A 20,000-nucleotide genomic window follows, 5' to 3' on the forward strand; every position below is an offset into this window, starting at 1 on the left:
TGGAGGAGGAGGAGTGTGAGGGCGTCTACGTCCTGATGGAGCCGGTGAAGAAGGAGCTGAGAGGCAACGAGACGAGAGAACAACAGCTCAGGTCAGACACAAACCTCTTCTACTCACGAAATGTCCCGCAGTGGAGCTTTAACTCTGTTCTACTGTGAGGAAATGTCCCGCAGTGGAGCTTTAACTCTGTTCTACTGTGAGGAAATGTCCCGCAGTGGAGCTTTAACTCTGTTCTACTGTGAGGAAATGTCCCGCAGTGGAGCTTTAACTCTGTTCTACTGTGAGGAAATGTCCCGCAGTGGAGCTTTAACTCTGTTCTTCTGTGAGGAAATGTCCCGCAGTGGAGCTTTAACTCTGTTCTACTGTGAGGAAATGTCCCGCAGTGGTGTTTTGTTTCCCGTCTCTCTGTGCTCGGTTCACAACACTCTGTCACACCTGCTGATGTCACCAGGTGTTTTAAGTCCTTTAAAGTGCCACAGGAGTTAAAGCTGCACTGTGTAATTCACCAAACCAAGTTCTAGGTCAGATCTGTGGAGAGGCAAGCTCGCTCAAGAACTGTAAGGCTGTAATGGTATGACTGTTAACTGGTGTTTCCACATTTGAAAAGTTCCACAGTGACTCTTTAAGTTCCACAGTGACTTTGATCATGGAACAGCTCCTGCAGTGTTTCTCTGGAACCTTCACTCTGTAGGTTTTCTTTTGCTCTGGATCAGACTCTGGACTCTGGTTCAGGTTCTGCTCTGGTTTTGGTTCTCCACTGTGGTTCTCCTCTGGTTCTGCTCAGGTTCTGTGTGAGGGAACCCAAACCCTGAACACATTTATACATTTAAACAAAAGCAACAAGCGCCCAGAATATTCTAAATATTCTAAGTAGTTTTTAAAAATGCTTCTTCTGAGTGACGTCACTTCAGGAGTTTTTTCCTGAGCCTGTGACAGAGGATCAGTCAGGATCATCAGCAGAACATCAGTTCAGAACCTCAGAATCTCATCAGAACCTCAGAATCAGAACTCAGAACAGAACATCAGAACCTCAGAACCTCAGAACATCAGAACCTCAGAACCTCAGAACCTCAGAACATCAGAACATCAGAACCTCAGAACATCAGAACCTCAGAACCTCAGAACATCAGAACATCAGAACATCAGAACCTCAGAACCTCAGAACATCAGAACATCAGAACATCAGAACATCAGAACCTCAGAACATCAGAACCTCAGAATCAGAAATCAGAACATCAGAACATTCAGAACATCAGAACATCAGAACATCAGAACCTCTGCTCTTCTGAACCTGCGGCTCAGACCCGCACAGACGCGCGGGACCGGGGTGTGCGCGCCCCCGTGACAGCCGCGGAACCGGGCGCGAGCGAACGGCAGGTGAGGTCACGTGCACGAGCGGCAGTTGCTATGGCGACGCGCGGTCAGCTGTGCGCACTGCGCTCGTGCGTAAAAGTCGGAGCGCGTTTTTTCGTGACGTTAAAGTTTGGTGAAAGTTCTGAACACTTTGTCCCGCCGCGCGCGCGGGGCGCGTGGGTTTGGATCAGTGTGGATTTTTATGTTTTTCTCGCGCTTCAACTTCTGATCCCGAAAAGTTCTGCTCCTTAAACCGTTTAAAGTTTAAAGTTTAAAGTTTAAAGTTTAAAGTTCGTGTTTGTGTCGCGCGGCAGAGGCGCGTGCACTTTTCCACGCGTGTCCGGAGAGAATCTGTGCGTAAACTTTGACTTTATTCGGACTTTGCTGATGAGTTAAAGTGCAGGTAAAGAGCAGGAGGTGTGACCTGGAGCAGGACTCGGGGGACTCGAGTTCAGACTCAGGATTCTGTTACGTAACTGTTCCGCTCCGATGCGCGTGGACACTGACGGACACGAGGGCCTCTCTCTCTCTCTCTCTCTCTCTCTCTCTCTCTCTCTCTCTCTCTCTCTCTCTCTCTCTCTCTCTCTCTCTCTCTCTCGCTCTCTCTCTCTCTCTCTCTCGCTCTCTCTCTCTCTCTCTCTCTCTCTCTCTCTCTCTCTCTCTCTCTCTCTCTCTCTCTCTCTCTCTCTCTCGTCTCTCTCTCTCTCTCTCTCTCTCTCTCTCTCTCTCTCTCTCTCTCTCTCTCTCTCTCTCTCTCTCTCTCTCTCTCTCTCTCTCTCTCTCTCTCTCTCCTGTTTGTCTCCATGGACACGGTTCTGCTCCACCTGAAACATTTCATGACATCACGAGGTGGAACAGAGAGTTTTCAGTCTGAGAGAAGAACTCAGAAACAGTCCTGGTTTAGTCCTGGTTTAGGGCGAGTGTGACCTGAGTGTGACCTGAGTGTGACCTGAGTGTGACCTGAGTGTGACCTGAGTCTGTGGTTTCAGGGAGCAGCAGGACGGTGGAGACGACTTGAAGGTGAGACAAAAACATTTTCAGTTATTTGAATGTGACGTTTGTTTTACAGTTTGGACGTTTAATCACATCAGAGACTTTAAAGTTCTGGTTCCTCTGGACTGGACCTGTCAGATCTGGTCCTGGTCTTGGTCCTGGTCCTGGTCTTGGTCTTGGTCTGGTCTGGTCTTGGTCTGGTCTTGGTCCTGGTCTTGGTCTGGTCCTGGTCTTGTCTGGTCTTGGTCCTGTCTGGTCTGGTCTTGGTCCTGGTCTTGGTTGGTCTGGTCTTGGTCCTGGTCTTGGTCCTGGTCTTGGTCCTGGTCTTGGTGGTCCTGGTCTTGGTCCTGGTCCTGGTCTTGGTCCTGGTCTTGGTCCTGGTCTTGGTCTGGTCCTGGTCTTGGTTCCTGGTCTGGTCCTGGTCTTGGTCTTGGTCCTGGTCTTGGTCTTGGTCTGGTCTTGGTTCTGGTCTTGGTCCTGGTCCTGGTCTTGGTCCTGGTCTTGGTCCTGGTCTTGGTCTGGTCTGGTCCTGGTCCTGGTCTTGGTCCTGGTCTTGGTCTGGTCCGGTCTTGGTCCTTGTCCTGGTCTTGGTCTTGGTCTTGGTCTGGTCTTGGTCCTGGTCCTGGTCTTGGTTCTGTCTTGGTTCTGGTCTTGGTCCTTTGGTCCTGGTCCTGGTCTTGGTCTTGGTCCTGGTCTTGGTCTTGGTCTTGGTCTTGGTCCTGGTCTGGTCCTGGTCTTGGTCCTGGTCTTGGTCTTGGTCTTGGTCCTGGTCTTGGTCTTGGTCCTGGTCTTGGTCTTGGTCCTGGTCTTGGTCCTGGTCCTGGTCTTGGTCTTGGTCTTGGTCTGGTCTTGGTCCTGGTCTTGGTCCTGAATTCTTCCTGTGTTGTTGCTGGTTTCCATGGCGACGGCAGACGGAGGCTGTGATTGGTCGGAGTCTCTGTTGTTGTTTTGTTTATGAGACGTTACATCATCACAGAGAGAGAGAGAGAGAGACGCCCCCCTCACGTGCCACAGACCCCCCCACCCCCCCCCCCACCCCGTGCCACCCTGATGCCCCCTGTGCCCCCCCCCCCCCCCCTCAGAGAAAGAAGAGAGGCTGGAGGATAAAAGTCTTTTACTGTTTCACTGTCCAACTGTGATCTACTGTCCTCTGACAGAGAAGAGAGTGTGTGTGAAAAAAAGAGAGAGAGAGAGAGAGAAAGAGAAAGGAATAAAGAGAGGGAGGGAGAAGGAAGGAGTGTGTGTGTGAGAGTGAAAGAGGACGAGAGAGAGGGAGTGAGAAAGAGAGAGAAAGGAGAGAGGCTGTTTCACTGTCCAACTGTGATCTACTGTTCTCTGACAGAGAAGAGAGAGGGAGAGAAAGAGGGCAGGAGAGAGAAATGAGGAGAAAGAAGAAAGGGAGAGAGAAAGGAGCAAGAAAGAGAGAAAGAGGGAGTGTGTGTGTGAGAGAGAGAGAGAGAAAGAGAAAGAAAGAAGAGAAAGGAGTGAGGCTGGAGGGACAAAGGTCTTTTACTGTTTTACTGTCCTCTGAGAGAGAGAGAAGAGAGGGAAAGGGAAAGAGGAGCGAGAAAGACAGAGAGAAAGAGGGAGCGTGTGAGAGAGAGAGAAGGGAGACAGAGAAGAAGGGAGAAAGAGAGAAAGGAGAGAGAGAGAAAGGAGAGAGAGAGAGAGAGAGAGAGAGAGAAAGGAGAGAGAGAGGAGAGAGAGAGAGAAGAAGGGAGAGAGAGAAGAAGGGAGAGAGAGAAAGGAGAGAGAGAGAGAGAGAGAGAAAGAAAAGAGAGAAAGAGGGAGTGTATGTGTGAGAGGGAGAGAGAAAATGGAGTGTGTTTGAGAGAGAGAGAAGGAAGAGAGAAGGAGAGAAGGGAGAGTGAAGGAAGGAGTGTGTGTGTGGGAGAGAACGAGAGAGAAAGAGAGAGAAGAAGAGAGAGAGAGAGAGACTGGAGGGATAAAGGTCTTTTACTGTCCAGTGTCGTCTGTGAGAGAAAGAAGAAAAGAAGAGAGAGAGGGAGTGTGTGTGTGTGTGTGTGTGTGTGTGTGTGTGTGTGTGTGTGTGTGTGTGTGTGTGTGTGTGTGTGTGTGTGTGTGTGTGTGTGTGTGTGTGTTGTGTGTGTGTGTGTGTGTGTGTGTGTGTGTGTGTGTGTGTGTGTGTGTGTGTGTGTGTGTGTGTGTGTGTGTGTGTGTGTGTGTGTGTGTGTGTGTGTTGTGTGTGTGTGTGTGTGTGTGTGTGTGTGTGTGTGTGTGTGTGTTGTGTGTGTGTGTGTGTGTGTGTGTGTGTGTGTGTGTGTGTGTGTGTGTGTGTTGTGTGTGTGTGTGTGTTGTGTGTGTGTGTGTGTGTGTGTGTGTTGTGTGTGTGTGTGTGTGTGTGTGTGTGTGTGTGTGTGTGTGTGTGTTGTGTGTGTGTGTGTGTGTGTGTGTGTGTGTGTGTGTGTGTGTTGTGTGTGTGTGTGTGTGTGTGTGTGTGTGTGTGTGTGTGTGTGTGTGTGTGTGTGTGTGTGTGTGTGTGTGTGTGTGTGTGTGTGTGTGTGTGTGTGTGTGTGTGTGTGTGTGTTGTGTGTGTGTGTGTGTGTGTGTGTGTGTTGTGTGTGTGTGTGTGTGTGTGTGTGTGTGTGTGTGTGTGTGTGTGTGTGTGTGTGTGTGTGTGTGTGTGTGTGTGTGTGTGTGTGTGTGTGTGTGTGTGTGTGTGTGTGTGTGTGTGTGTGTGTGTGTGTGTGTGTGTGTGTGTGTGTGTGTGTGTGTGTGTGTGTGTGTGTGTGTGTGTGTGTGTGTGTGTGTGTGTGTGTGTGTGTGTGTGTGTGTGTGTGTGTGTGTGTTGTGTGTGTGTGTGTGTGTGTGTGGAGAGAGGAGTGTTTGTCTTCCATAAAACACTGGGGCCCCTCAGTGTCAGTGTCCCCCCCGTGTCTCTCGTGTCTCGTCTCTGGTCTCTGATTGTACTGAACTGTTCTTCAGTCGGGCTCAGATGTGAACAAGTCTCCCGAGACTCGTCCAGGATCGTAACCAGATCTGAGAGTCCGGACCAGGACCCATTTTCCTCCAGAGAAAAAACACAGATTTATAACCCGCTGTTTTTTTGTTTTTGTTGTTGTTGTTGCAGTTTTCAAAGACGAATCTCCGTGAAGATCCAGGTCTGGTCCCGGGTCTGGTCCCGGGTCTGGTCCCGGGTCTGGTCCCGGGTCTGGTCTCGGGTCTGGTCCCGGGTCTGGACCGGAGAATGGAGCGTTCCCAGGGGCCCCTCCCTCTGCAGGTACAGTCTGTGGTCAGATAAAGACAGATACAGGTGTGTTCTGTCTTTATCTTCTACACTTCTTTTTTCCTCCTGTCAGTTTGTTTTGCTCCTGCGTCACAGTTTTCCTCAGAGTTTTCCTCAGAGTTTTCCTCAGAGTTTTCCTCAGAGTTTTCCTCAGAGTTTTCCTCAGAGTTTTCCTCAGAGTTTTCTTCAGAGTTTTCCTCAGAGTCTCGTGATGTTGCTCAGCTGATTTAAACTCGTACTTGTGCTTGTTAAACATTTGTGGACACTGTGCTCCGATGTAACAGTTACAGACTCTACACAACATCACTGACGCTCACCAGGCCAGTCGTTCGTTCGTTTGGTCGATTGTTTGGTCGTTGGTTCGGTCGTTGGTTCGTTCGTTTGTTCAGTCATTCGTTTGTTCGTTCGTTTAGTCGTTCGATCGTTTGTTCGTTCGGTCGTTCAGTTGTTCGTTCAGTCGTTCGGTCGTTCAGTTGTTCGTTTGGTTGTTCGTTCGGTCGTTTGTTCGTTTGTTCGTTCGGTCGTTCGGTCGTTCGATCGCTCGTTCGTTCGTTCGTTCAGTTGTTCGTTCAGTCATTCGTTTGGTTGTTCGTTCGGTCGTTTGTTTGTTCGGTCGTTTCTTCATTCGTTCGTTCGTTCGGGCATTTGTTCGTTCCTTCATTCGTTCGGTCGTTCGTTTGGTCGTTCGTTTGGTCATTTGTTCATTCATTCCGTTGTTCGTTTGGTCCTTCATTTGTTTGTTCGGTCATTCAGTCGGTCGTTCGTTTATTTATTCGTTCGTTCGGTCATTCGTTCATTCGTTTGGTCGTTCGTTCGGTCATTTTTTTCGTTCGGTCGTTCATTTGTTTGTTCGTTCAGTCGTTCGTTCGGTCGTTTTTTTCGTTCAGTCGTTCGTTCGTTCGTTTGTTCATTCGGTCGTTCGTTTGTTTGTTCGTTTGTTTGTTCATTTGCACGACTTGACATAAGTATAGATAAATCGCTCCATCATGTGGTCGTCAGCAGTTTTCAGTTTTTCAGTTTCAGGGACGTTGTGCCAAAGTGTCGAGAGGCGAAAGAAAAATGCCTCATTTAATTTGAGAAATTGAATCAAACACCTGAAGACAAAACACAAGAGCAACAAAACAGCACCAGACGTCAACACAACTTTAATCTGTGTGTCGTTCGATCATTCGTTTTTCAAAATAAAAACAAAAATAAGAAAAAGAACAACCTTTTTTTTTTTCATTATTTGTCTCCAAAACCAAAATGAAAAAAAAACATAAAGATTCATTTTTTCAGTTTTCGATTTTGTGTTTAAATGAAAAATGGAAAAAAACGGATAATGGACTGAACCGTTTTCAGTCCCGGTCTGGTCCCGGTCTGGTCCCGGTCTCGGTCCAGGTCTCGGTCCAGGTCTGGTCCAGGTCTGGTCCAGGTCTCGTCCAGGTCTCGGTCGGTCCCGGTCTCGGTCCAGGTCTCGGTCCAGGTCTGGTCCAGGTCTGGTCCAGGTCTCGGTCCAGGTCTGGTCCGGTCTCGGTCCAGGTCTCGGTCCAGGTCCAGGTCTGGTCCAGGTCTGGTCCAGGTCTCGGTCCAGGTCTGGTCCAGGTCTCGGTCCAGGTCTGGTCCAGGTCTGGTCCAGGTCTCCGTCTCGTCCAGGTCTGGTCCCGGTCTGGTCCAGGTCTGGTCCAGGTCTCGGTCCAGGTCTGGTCCAGGTCTCGGTCCAGGTCTCGGTCCAGGTCTGGTCCAGGTCTGGTCCAGGTCTGGTCCAGGTCTCGGTCCAGGTCTCGGTCCCGGTCTCGGTCCAGGTCTCGGTCCAGGTCTGGTCCAGGTCTGGTCCAGGTCTGGTCCGGTCTCGGTCTGGATGTAGAAGATCCGAGAGGAAAAACTCTGGAGCTGTGATGTTTTTATAATAAACTTATTCTTTTTAGTTTAGTTTATAACAAAAAAAAATCAGGGAGATTTTAAAAGTGTCATTTTTGAGTTTGCCCACTAGAGGGAGACATAGATTGGTCCATATGAGTGACATGTGTCGTGTGTTTGTGTTGTTTGTGTGCAGGGTGCAGAAGAGCGCCTCCTGCGGGCAGAAGAGCAGAGCAGGTCTCACAGGTGAGAGTCAAACGACTTTAATTTGTAGAAAAAAAAAGAATCCTGGAGGCGAATGTGTCTCTTATTCCACCACACAGGTCTGGTCCAGGTCTGGTCCAGGTCTGGTCCAGGTCTGGTCCAGGTCTTGGTCCAGGTCTTGGTCCAGGTCTGGTCCAGGTCTGGTCCAGGTCTTGGTCCAGGTCTTGGTCCAGGTCTGGTCCAGGTCTTGGTCCAGGTCTGGTCCAGGTCTTGGTCCAGGTCTGGTCCAGGTCTTGGTCCAGGTCTTGGTCCACTTGGTCCAGGTCTGGTCCAGGTCTGGTCCAGGTCTGGTCCAGGTCTGGTCCAGGTCTGGTCCAGGTCTGGTCCAGGTCTGGTCCAGGTCTGGTCCAGGTCTTGGTCCAGGTCTGGTCCAGGTCTGGTCCAGGTCTTGGTCCAGGTCTTGGTCCAGGTCTTGGTCCAGGTCTGGTCCAGGTCTGGTCCAGGTCTGGTCCAGGTCTTGGTCCAGGTCTGGTCCAGGTCTTGGTCCAGGTCCGGTCCAGGTCTTGGTCCAGGTCCGGTCCAGGTCCTGGTCCAGGTCCAGGTCCTGGTCCAGGTCCGGTCCAGGTCTTGGTCCGGTCCAGGTCCAGGTCTTGGTCCAGGTCTTGGTCCAGGTCTGGTCCAGGTCTGGTCCAGGTCTTGGTCCAGGTCCGGTCCAGGTCCGGTCCAGGTCTTGGTCCAGGTCTTGGTCCAGGTCTTGGTCCAGGTCTTTAAACACTTGACACGGTTCTGTCAGCGAGTTCCTTCACACTGATCCAGACTTCAGCCTCACGTCGTTTCTCTTCACTGGTTTTGTGGAGTTTTGTTGTCGTCAGATGAGCGGAAATGATCAAAATATCATTTACAACAAAAGAATAATTAGGGATGTAAGTGTGTGTACGTGTGTGTACGTGTGTGTACGTGTGTGTACGTGTGTGTACGTGTGTGTACGTGTGTGTAAGTGTGTGTAAGTGTGTGTACGTGTGTGTACGTGTGTGTACGTGTGTGTACGTGTGTGTACGTGTGTGTACGTGTGTGTACGTGTGTGTACGTGTGTGTACGTGTGTGTACGTGTGTGTACGTGTGTGTAAGTGTGTGTACGTGTGTGTACGTGTGTGTGTGTGTACGTGTGTGTACGTGTGTGTACGTGTGTGTACGTGTGTGTACGTGTGTGTACGTGTGTGTAAGTGTGTGTAACGTGTGTGTACGTGTGTGTACGTGTGTGTACGTGTGTGTACGTGTGTGTACGTGTGTGTACGTGTGTGTACGTGTGTGTACGTGTGTGTACGTGTGGTCCCGGTCGCCTGTGCACACGTCAGGACTGTGTGTTGTGTTTGGTGACATGTGCGCGGGTCTGTGTGCGCGGGTCTGTGTGCGCGGGTCTGTGTGCGCGGGTCTGTGTGAGCGGGTCTGTGTGAGCGGGTCTGTGTGCGCGGGTCTGTGTGCGCGGGTCTGTGTGCGCGGGTCTGTGTGCGCGGGTCTGTGTGCGCGGGTCTGTGTGCGCGGGTCTGTGTCAGGTTTTTCTTCCAGTTGTTTGACTCGTGGATGTTACACAGTGAGAGTCTGAGTCAATTACCAATGACTAATTATTCATATTTACTTGTACTGCACAATAGTAACTGTAACTGACGATAATATCAGTATATTTGTTTTTATGATAATAAGTGAGAAGGTTATTATTTTATTTGTTCAAGTATTGAGATTGTGTCAGAATATTGCAGTTACTGTTTTTTGTATTTTATTTGTGAATATTTTTGCTTTTTCAGTTGTGTGACATTTTGCTTTGCCCCCGGAAGTAGAAAAAAGAGAAAATAGTAGCACGAAATCTGGGGGGGGCGGCTGATTTCATCTGGACTGACCCTGTTCTGAGTCTGTTACTTTTCCAAAGCTCCAAACGCTCTGCTCCACCTTGTGATGTCATCAGTTGACAGTTTCCAAGTGAACAGCTCCTTTTACTGCACAATTCAAATGAGTAACTTTGATGATTCTGATGAAATCTCTTTGTTTTCATGTTTGTTTTTAGGAATAAATTCTGTGAAAGAGTCAAACTTTGAGACAGAAAAAGTTAAAAGAGAGAAATTTTGTATTTTTTGAGTCGTATTTGAATAAAACCTTTGTGTGTTTCTGTTTTTCCACAGATCGACTCTTCCCTCGGAGACGGACGAGTCCCCAGAGTCTCGTCTCAGATCTGAGGAGCTTAAAGTCTCAGAGCCGGACTGTGGCAGGTCCGAGCACCTGTCCCCGCCCCCGACAAACGAGCCCAACCAACTGATCATCTCACCAACCCAGGACTCAACCCAAGACCTGAACCAGGACCTGAACCAGGACCTAAACCAGGACCTGAACCAGGATCCAGAACAGAACATGGACAAACCTCTGGACCTACAGGATTTAAACCGGTTTAAGGACAAACACCAAGACCAAGAATCAAACCAGGACTTAAAGCAGTATCTGCGTGAGGACTCAAAACAGAATCCAGACCGAGTTTTGGACCAGGACCAGGACTCGGACCAGGACTCGAGCGGCTACACTGAGCTGGTGCCTCAGAGCTACGTGGAGCGTCTGCGCGTCGAGGACCGGAGCTCCGAGAAGCTGAAGGCTAAAAACGTCCCCGGCGCGTCCGAGTCCACGTCCCGCTTCAGCCCCCGGGTCGAGTCCACGTCCTGTTTCCGGCCGCTGTCGTACCGGTCGGCGCTGATGTCCCCGGAGAACCGCCCTCTGGAAGCCGACGTCCTGCGGAGGGTCAAACACATCCTGGCCCAGGTCCACCCCAAGACGGCCGCTCTGCACATCACCAAGGCCGACTGCGAGGTGAGACGCTCCAGACGGACGCAAACACGAGACCGACGCAAACACGAAACCGACGCAAACACGAGACCGACGCAAACACGAAACCGACGCAAACACGAGACGCAACACGAAACGACGCAAAACACGACGAACCGACGCAAACACGAAACCGACGCAAACACCAGACGCTCTGGAGTTCTGAGTTCTTCTCTCAAACACAAAACGCTCTCTTCCACCTTGTGATGTCATCTCGTTCTCAGCTCCTTTTCCCTTTAGTTCAGTTGAGATTGAAACTCTGAGACTGAAATAATCCAAACGATTCTAGTGAAGATGTGTGGAGTTTAAAAACACAGTGGAGCACTTCCTGTATCACCGCATGATGACATCATGAGGTGGAACAAAGACCCCGTTTACACTGAAACGAATCCGTGTATCACCAAATCAGAAACTGATCTGCGTCCAGACACGTCGTTTCTGTGTCCGTCAGTTTTCCCTCTACACACGACTCAGCACATTTAAGTTTTACAGAAACTAAACGTTAAATCACATGACTCATTTACATAAACTAATGTGTGTGAAAAAAACTGTTTCTTGTGTCTGATGTGGTTCAGTTTGTGTTGGACTAAAGGACACAGTGACTCATATGAGTGTTCTCCCTGTGACAGAGGGGTGTTCTCTCTGTGTCAGAGGGGTGTTCTCTCTGTGTCAGAGGGGTGTTCTCTCTGTGACAGAGGGGTGTTCTCTCCTGTGTGTCAGAGGGGTGTTCTCTCTGTGTGTCAGAGGGGTGTTCTCTCTGTGTCAGAGGGGTGTTTCTCTCCTGTGACAGAGGGGTGTTTCTCTCTGTGTGACAGAGGGGGTGTTCTCTCTCTGTGACAGAGGGGTGTTCTCTCTGTGTCAGAGGGGTGTTCTCTCTGTGACAGAGGGGTGTTCTCTCTGTGACAGAGGGGTGTTCTCTCTGTGTGTCAGAGGGGTGTTCTCTCTCTGTGTCAGAGGGGTGTTCTCTCTGTGTCAGAGGGGTGTTCTCTCTGTGACAGAGGGGTGTTCTCTCTGTGTCAGAGGGGTGTTCTCTCTGTGACAGAGGGGTGTTCTCTCTGTGTGTCAGAGGGGTGTTCTCTCTGTGTCAGAGGGGTGTTCTCTCTGTGTCAGAGGGGTGTTCTCTCTGTGACAGAGGGGGTGTTCTCTCTGTGTGTCAGAGGGGTGTTCTCTCTGTGTGTCAGAGGGGTGTTCTCTCTCTGTGTGTCAGAGGGGTGTTCTCTCTGTGTGACAGAGGGGTGTTCTCTCTGTGTCAGAGGGGTGTTCTCTCTGTGACAGAGGGGTGTTCTCTCTGTGTGTCAGAGGGGTGTTCTCTCTGTGTGTCAGAGGGGTGTTTCTCTCTGTGTGACAGAGGGGTGTTCTTCCTGTGTCAGAGGGGTGTTCTCTCTGTGTGTCAGAGGGGTGTTCTCTCTGTGACAGAGGGGTGTTCTCTCTGTGTGACAGAGGGGTGTTCTCTCTGTGTCAGAGGGGTGTTCTCTCTGTGTCAGAGGGGTGTTCTCTCTGTGTGACAGAGGGGTGTTCTCTCTCTGTGTCAGAGGGGTGTTCTCTCTGTGTCAGAGGGGTGTTCTCTCTGTGTCAGAGGGGTGTTCTCTCTGTGACAGAGGGGTGTTCTCTCTGTGTCAGAGGGGTGTTCTCTCTGTGTCAGAGGGGTGTTCTCTCTGTGTGACAGAGGGGTGTTCTCTCTGTGACAGAGGGTGTTCTCTCTGTGTGACAGAGGGGTGTTCTCTCTGTGTGTCAGAGGGGTGTTCTCTCTCTGTGTCAGAGGGTGTTCTCTCTCTGTGACAGAGGGGTGTTCTCTCTGTGACAGAGGGGTGTTCTCTCTCTGTGACAGAGGGGTGTTTCTCTCTGTGTGTGACAGAGGGGTGTTCTCTCTGTGTGACAGAGGGGTGTTCTCTCTGTGTCAGAGGGGTGTTCTCTCTGTGTGTCAGAGGGGTGTGTTCTCTCTGTGACAGAGGGGTGTTCTCTCTGTGTCAGAGGGGTGTTCTCTCTGTGACAGAGGGGTGTTCTCTCTGTGTGACAGAGGGGTGTTCTCTCTGTGACAGAGGGGTGTTCTCTCTCTGTGTCAGAGGGGTGTTCTCTCTGTGTGTCAGAGGGGTGTTCTCTCTGTGACAGAGGGGTGTTCTCTCTGTGTGACAGAGGGGTGTTCTCTCTCTGTGACAGAGGGGTGTTCTCTCTGTGACAGAGGGGTGTTCTCTCTGTGTGTCAGAGGGGTGTTCTCTCTGTGACAGAGGGGGTGTTCTCTCTCTGTGACAGAGGGGTGTTCTCTCTCTGTGACAGAGGGGTGTTCTCTCTCTGTGACAGAGGGGTGTTCTCTCTGTGACAGAGGGGTGTTCTCTCTGTGTGACAGAGGGGTGTTCTCTCTGTGTCAGAGGGGTGTTCTCTCTGTGTGTCAGAGGGGTGTTCTCTCTCTGTGACAGAGGGGTGTTCTCTCTGTGTGTCAGAGGGGTGTTCTCTCTCTGTGTCAGAGGGGTGTTCTCTCTGTGTCAGAGGGGTGTTCTCTCTGTGACAGAGGGGTGTTCTCTCTGTGACAGAGGGGTGTTCTCTCTGTGACAGAGGGGTGTTCTCTCTGTGTGACAGAGGGGTGTTCTCTCTGTGACAGAGGGGTGTTCTCTCTGTGTGACAGAGGGGTGTTCTCTCTGTGTCAGAGGGGTGTTCTCTCTGTGTGTCAGAGGGGTGTTCTCTCTGTGTCAGAGGGGTGTTCTCTCTGTGTGACAGAGGGGTGTTCTCTCCTGTGACAGAGGGTGTTCTCTCTGTGACAGAGGGGTGTTCTCTCTGTGTGACAGAGGGGTGTTCTCTCTCTGTGACAGAGGGGTGTTCTCCCTGTGTCAGAGGGGTGTCTCTTCTGTGACAGAGGGGTGTTTCTCTCTGTGTCAGAGGGTGTTCTCTCTGTGTGTCAGAGGGGTGTTTCTCTCTGTGTCAGAGGGGTGTTCTCTCTGTGTCAGAGGGGTGTTCTCTCTGTGACAGAGGGGTGTTCTCTCTCTGTGTCAGAGGGGTGTTCTCTCTCTGTGTCAGAGGGGTGTTCTCTCTGTCAGAGGGGTGTTCTCTCTGTGTCAGAGGGGTGTTCTCTCTGTGTCAGAGGGGTGTTCTCTCTGTGACAGAGGGGTGTTCTCTCTGTGACAGAGGGGTGTTCTCTCTGTGTGACAGAGGGGTGTTCTCTCTGTGTGTCAGAGGGGTGTTCTCTCTGTGTGTCAGAGGGGTGTTCTCTCTGTGACAGAGGGGTGTTCTCTCTCTGTGACAGAGGGGTGTTCTCTCTGTGACAGAGGGGTGTTCTCTCTGTGTGACAGAGGGGTGTTCTCTCTGTGACAGAGGGGTGTTCTCTCTCTGTGTCAGAGGGGTGTTCTCTCTGTGTGTCAGAGGGGTGTTCTCTCTCTGTGACAGAGGGGTGTTCTCTCTGTGACAGAGGGGTGTTCTCTCTGTGACAGAGGGGTGTTCTCTCTGTGACAGAGGGGTGTTCTCTCTGTGTGTCAGAGGGGTGTTCTCTCTGTGTGACAGAGGGGTGTTTCTCTCTGTGACAGAGGGGTGTTCTCTCTGTGACAGAGGGGTGTTCTCTCTCTGTGACAGAGGGGTGTTCTCTCTGTGTGACAGAGGGGTGTTCTCTCTGTGTGACAGAGGGGTGTTCTCTCTGTGACAGAGGGGTGTTCTCTCTGTGTGTCAGAGGGGTGTTCTCTCTGTGACAGAGGGGTGTTCTCTCTGTGTCAGAGGGGTGTTCTCTCTGTGTCAGAGGGGTGTTCTCTCTGTGACAGAGGGGTGTTCTCTCTGTGACAGAGGGGTGTTCTCTCTGTGACAGAGGGGTGTTCTCTCTGTGTGACAGAGGGGTGTTCTCTCTGTGACAGAGGGGTGTTTCTCTCTGTGTGTCAGAGGGGTGTTTCTCTCTGTGTCAGAGGGGTGTTCTCTCTGTGTGTCAGAGGGGTGTTCTCTCTCTGTGTCAGAGGGGTGTTCTCTCTGTGTGACAGAGGGGTGTTCTCTCTGTGACAGAGGGTGTTCTCTCTGTGTCAGAGGGGTGTTCTCTCTGTGACAGAGGGGTGTTCTTCTCTGTGACAGAGGGGGTGTTCTCTCTGTGACAGAGGGGTGTTCTCTCTGTGTGACAGAGGGGTGTTCTCTCTGTGACAGAGGGGTGTTCTCTCTGTGTGTCAGAGGGTGTTCTCTCTGTGTCAGAGGGGTGTTCTCTCTGTGTCAGAGGGGTGTTCTCTCTGTGACAGAGGGGTGTTCTCTCTCTGTGTGTCAGAGGGGTGTTCTCTCTGTGTGACAGAGGGGTGTTCTCTCTCTGTGACAGAGGGGTGTTCTCTCTCTCTGTGACAGAGGGGTGTTCTCTCTCTGTGTGTCAGAGGGGTGTTCTCTCTGTGACAGAGGGGTGTTCTCTCTGTGTCAGAGGGGTGTTCTCTCTGTGTGACAGAGGGGTGTTCTCTCTGTGACAGAGGGGTGTTCTCTCTGTGTCAGAGGGGTGTTCTCTCTGTGACAGAGGGGTGTTCTCTCTGTGTGACAGAGGGGTGTTCTCTCTGTGACAGAGGGGTGTTCTCTCTGTGTGACAGAGGGGTGTTCTCTCTGTGACAGAGGGGTGTTCTCTGTGACAGAGGGGTGTTCTCTCTGTGACAGAGGGGTGTTCTCTCTGTGTGTGTCAGAGGGGTGTTCTCTCTGTGTGACAGAGGGGTGTTTCTCTCTGTGTGACAGAGGGGTGTTTCTCTCTGTGACAGAGGGGTGTTCTCTCTGTGACAGAGGGTGTTCTCTCTGTGACAGAGGGGTGTTCTCCTCTGTGTCAGAGGGGTGTTCTCTCTGTGTGACAGAGGGGTGTTTCTCTCTGTGACAGAGGGGTGTTCTCTCTGTGTGACAGAGGGGTGTTCTCTCTGTGACAGAGGGGTGTTCTCTCTGTGTGACAGAGGGGTGTTCTCTCTGTGACAGAGGGGTGTTCTCTCTGTGTGACAGAGGGGTGTTCTCTCTGTGACAGAGGGGTGTTCTCTCTGTGTGACAGAGGGGTGTTCTCTCTGTGACAGAGGGGTGTTCTCTCTGTGACAGAGGGGTGTTCTCTCTCTGTGTCAGAGGGGTGTTCTCTCTGTGTGTCAGAGGGGTGTTCTCTCTGTGACAGAGGGTGTTCTCTCTGTGTGACAGAGGGGTGTTTCTCTCTGTGTCAGAGGGGTGTTTCTCTCTGTGACAGAGGGGTGTTCTCTCTGTGACAGAGGGGTGTTCTCTCTGTGACAGAGGGGTGTGTTCTCTCTGTGACAGAGGGGTGTTCTCTCTGTGTGACAGAGGGGTGTTCTCTCTGTGTCAGAGGGGTGTTCTCTCTGTGACAGAGGGTGTTCTCTCTGTGACAGAGGGGTGTTCTCTCTGTGTGACAGAGGGGTGTTCTCTCTGTGTGTCAGAGGGGTGTTCTCTCTGTGACAGAGGGGTGTTCTCTCTGTGTGTCAGAGGGGTGTTCTCTCTGTGTCAGAGGGGTGTTCTCTCTGTGACAGAGGGGTGTTCTCTCTGTGTCAGAGGGGTGTTCTCTCTGTGACAGAGGGGTGTTCTCTCTGTGTCAGAGGGGTGTTCTCTCTGTGTCAGAGGGGTGTTCTCTCTGTGTGACAGAGGGGTGTTCTCTCTGTGTGTCAGAGGGGTGTTCTCTCTGTGTGTCAGAGGGGTGTTCTCTCTGTGACAGAGGGGTGTTCTCTCTGTGTGACAGAGGGATGTTCTGCTGATGTTCAGTCTGTTCTGTGTTTGTGTCGTGTTGTTGGTTCATGTGAAACTTTTCACACATTACACGTGTGCAGGTGGTGCACACAGACACACTTTATGTGACTGGACACATATTGTGTGTCTTAGTGTTTTGTGGTGAATGAGTTGGAGGTGACAGACACACATCAGAGGATCAGTGTTTTCACACAGTCCCCGTCACATCTGGACCAACATGACCTCGTGGAGCTGGAGGCACCAGATCCTTCAGACTCTGGAGACATTTTCCACTGGATTAATGTGAACAAACACTGTACACACAACAACACCACTCACATACACACTAGTGTGAACAGGGCCTCAGTGTTTTCAGTTTGTCTCCAGGTCGGTTTGTGACATTAGAAATGACATTAGAACACGACTAAAGGTTCGTTCACACCAGAGCGTCAAAGTGTCCAGTTTCTATGTAAAGTCCATGTGGACACGAGACTGGGTCGTCCTGCGTTTTTGTGGCGCATCTTCAGCGTCAGTGCAGCGTGAATCTGGCGTCAACGTGGTGCGTCTTGAGCGTTTTGGCGTTGAAAAAAAAAGAAGTTGAAAATGCTGAACTTTTCACCTCAGACGCGCCGCGTCGACCAATCAGGGACGAGTATCCAGAGACACAGCGACGTTATTATCAGGAAGAAAAACCCCAGAACCAGAACCACAAACATGAACGGAACATAAATATATACACCACAAACACCGAGACGATCACCAGGACCAGACCAGGACTAGACCAGGACTACACCAGGACCAGACCAGGACCAGACCAGGACTAGACCGGGAGTAGACCGAGACTAGACGAAGACTAGACCAGGACCAAACCAGGACTAGACCAGGACCAAACCAGGACCAGACCAGGACTAGACCAGGAGTAGACCGAGACTAGACGGAGACTAGACCAGGACCAAACCAGGACTAGACCGGGACTAAACAAGGACTAGACCCTGAATAGTCCGGGACTAGACCAAGATTAGACCGGGACTAGATGAGTATTAGACCAAGACTAGACCGGGAGTAGACCGAGACTAGACGGAGACTAGACCGAGATTAGACCGGGACTGGTCCAGTGTCATTAGTGGAGTATAAATATAAACTGGCTCCAGTCGTTGAGTCGATTTCCTCCACTGATGTTTTATGTGATAAAAACACTCAAGTCTCAGTCTGGTCTCACATTGTTTCGGGAAAAGATCTGGACCGAGCTCTTGTTTCCAGGGCAACGGACGCGTCAAGTATTTTTATCCTGTTTGTTTTGACGCTTTGGTGTGAACGGCCCTTAAAAGCTCCAGAGAGTTTGCATGTTCTCTCTGTGTCTGTGTAAAGTTTGCATGTTCTCTCTGTGTCTGTGTAAAGTTTGCATGTTCTCTCTGTGTCTGTGTAAAGTTTGCATGTTCTCTCTGTGTCTGTGTAAAGTTTGCATGTTCTCTCTGTGTCTCTTGTGTTTCATGTTCTCTCTGTGTCTGTGTAAAGTTTTGCATGTTCTCTCTGTGTCTGTGTAAAGTTTGCATGTTTCTCTGTGTCTGTGTAAAGTTTGCATGTTCTCTCTGTGTCTGTGTAAAGTTTGCATGTTCTCTCTGTGTCTGTGTAAAGTTTGCATGTTCTCTCTGTGTCTGTGTAAAGTTTGCATGTTCTCTCTGTGTCTGTGTAAAGTTTGCATGTTCTCTCTGTGTCTGTGTAAAGTTTGCATGTTCTCTCTGTGTCTGTGTAAAGTTTGCATGTTCACTCTGTGTCTGTGTAAAGTTTGCATGTTCTCTCTGTGTCTGTGTAAAGTTTGCATGTTCTCTCTGTGTCTGTGTAAAGTTTGCATGTTCTCTCTGTGTCTGTGTAAAGTTTGCATGTTCTCTCTGTGTCTGTGTAAAGTTTGCATGTTCTCTCTGTGTCTGTGTAAAGTTTGCATGTTCTCCCTGTGTCTGTGTAAAGTTTGCATGTTCTCTCTGTGTCTGTGTAAAGTTTGCATGTTCTCTCTGTGTCTGTGTAAAGTTTGCATGTTCTCTCTGTGTCTGTGTAAAGTTTGCATGTTCTCTCTGTGTCTGTGTAAAGTTTGCATGTTCTCTCTGTGTCTGTGTAAAGTTTGCATGTTCTCTCTGTGTGGGCAGGTGGGGCGGATCGTGCAGGTGAGTCCACAGCAGCAGAGGATCATGGGAGCTCAGTCTGGAGTGGAGCTTCTCACTCTGCCCCACGGACGACAACTCAGACTGGACCTGCTCGAGAGGTGGGTCCCAGGGCGGGTTTAGACCTGGTTTAGTCCTGGTTTAGTCCTGGTTTAGTCCTGGTTTAGTCCTGGTTTAGTCCTGGTTTAGACCTGGTTTAGACCTGGTTTAGTCCTGGTTTAGTCCTGGTTTAGACCTGGTTTAGTCCTGGTTTTAGTTTCCTGGTTTAGTCCTGGTTTAGTCCTGGTTTAGACCTGTTTAGTTTAGTCCTGGTTTAGTCCTGGTTTAGTCCTGGTTTAGACCTGGTTTAGTCCTTTAGTCCTGGTTAGACCTGGTTTACCTGGTTTAGACCTGGTTTAGTTTCCTGGTTTAGTCCTGGTTTAGTCCTGGTTTAGACCTGGTTTAGTCCTGGTTTAGTCCTGGTTTAGACCTGGTTTAGACCTGGTTTAGTCCTGGTTTAGACCTGGTTTAGTCCTGGTTTAGTCCTGGTTTAGACCTGGTTTAGGTTTAGTCCTGGTTTAGACCTGGTTTAGTTCTGGTTTAGTCCTGGTTTAGTTTTGGTTTAGTCCTTGTTTAGTCCTGGTTTAGACCTGGTTTAGTCCTGGTTTAGACCTGGTTTAGACCTGGTTTAGTCCTGGTTTAGACCTGGTTTAGTTCTGGTTTAGTCCTGGTTTAGTTTTGGTTTAGTCCTGGTTTAGTCCTGGTTTAGACCTGGTTTAGTCCTGGTTTAGTCCTGGTTTAGTCCTGGTTTAGACCTGGTTTAGTCCTGGTTCAGTCCTGGTTTAGACCTGGTTTAGACCTGGTTTAGTCCTGGTTTAGACCTGGTTTTAGACCTGGTTTAGACCTGGTTTAGTCCTGGTTTAGACCTGGTTTAGTCCTGGTTTAGACCTGGTTTAGACCTGGTTTAGACCTGGTTTAGACCTGGTTTAGTCCTGGTTTAGACCTGGTTTAGACCTGGTTTAGTCCTGGTTTAGTCCTGGTTTAGTCCTGGTTTTAGACCTGGTTTAGTCCTGGTTTAGACCTGGTTTAGTCCTGGTTTAGTCCTGGTTTAGACCTGGTTTAGACCTGGTTTAGTCCTGGTTTAGACCTGGTTTAGACCTGGTTTAGACCTGGTTTAGTCCTGGTTTAGTCCTGGTTTAGTCCTGGTTTAGACCTGGTTTAGACCTGGTTTAGACCTGGTTTAGTTTAGTTTAGTTTAGATGCTCCAGAAAAACATCTCTAAATATCTTGTTCCATCAAAATAACAAAAGAAACTCAGGACTAAAATGGAGTGAAAGTGTCTGACTCTGGTCCTTCTCCTGGTCCTTCTCCTGGTCTAAATCTGGTTCTTCTCTTGGACTAACCCCGATTCTTCTCCTGGTCTAACCCTGGTTCTTGTCCCGGTTCTCGTCCTCAGGTTGGAGACCCTGGCCCTGGCTCTGGCGGTGCAGGTCCTGGGCTGCACCGGGTCGCTGGAGGAGCGGGCGTCTCTGGTGAACAGGTTCATCCTCACGGCCTCAGAGCTCCGCAGCTCCGTGGGAAACATGTTCGGGTTTGGAGCCGTGATGAGAGCGCTGCAGCTGCCTCAGGTCAGCAACTCAGCAACTCAGGTCACAGGTCACAGCTCAGAAACACTCAGGTCACAGGTCAGAAACATTCAGGTCAAAGGTCAGAAACACTCAGGTCAAAGATCA

The 20,000-nt window shown here is 50.3% G+C and overlaps 1 protein-coding gene across 6 annotated transcripts in view; it reads left to right on the forward strand.

The window, feature by feature from the left end:
* sh2d3cb (SH2 domain containing 3Cb) overlaps nt 1-20,000 on the forward strand; it is a 38,914-nt gene that overhangs the window by 16,319 nt on the left and 2,595 nt on the right. For 4 of the 6 annotated variants that reach the window (XM_055161845.1, XM_055161846.1, XM_055161847.1 and 1 more), the window contains exons 3-9: nt 1-91; nt 2,343-2,373; nt 5,438-5,587; nt 7,629-7,678; nt 9,811-10,483; nt 18,274-18,389; nt 19,724-19,895. The exon at nt 1-91 is cut by the window's left edge and continues 179 nt beyond it. In XM_055161845.1, the coding sequence (XP_055017820.1) occupies nt 1-91; nt 2,343-2,373; nt 5,438-5,587; nt 7,629-7,678; nt 9,811-10,483; nt 18,274-18,389; nt 19,724-19,895 (1,283 nt within the window). Of the gene's footprint in view, nt 92-2,342; nt 2,374-5,437; nt 5,588-7,628; nt 7,679-9,810; nt 10,484-18,273; nt 18,390-19,723 lie in introns of all 6 variants that reach the window. The other 2 variants (XM_055161844.1, XM_055161843.1) reach the window with 1 other exon arrangement.

The sequence above is a fragment of the Boleophthalmus pectinirostris genome, unplaced genomic scaffold, assembly GCF_026225935.1.
Source record: "Boleophthalmus pectinirostris isolate CB_2022bp ecotype Guang Dong unplaced genomic scaffold, ASM2622593v1 HiC_scaffold_4, whole genome shotgun sequence".
Taxonomy (NCBI): domain Eukaryota; kingdom Metazoa; phylum Chordata; class Actinopteri; order Gobiiformes; family Gobiidae; genus Boleophthalmus; species Boleophthalmus pectinirostris.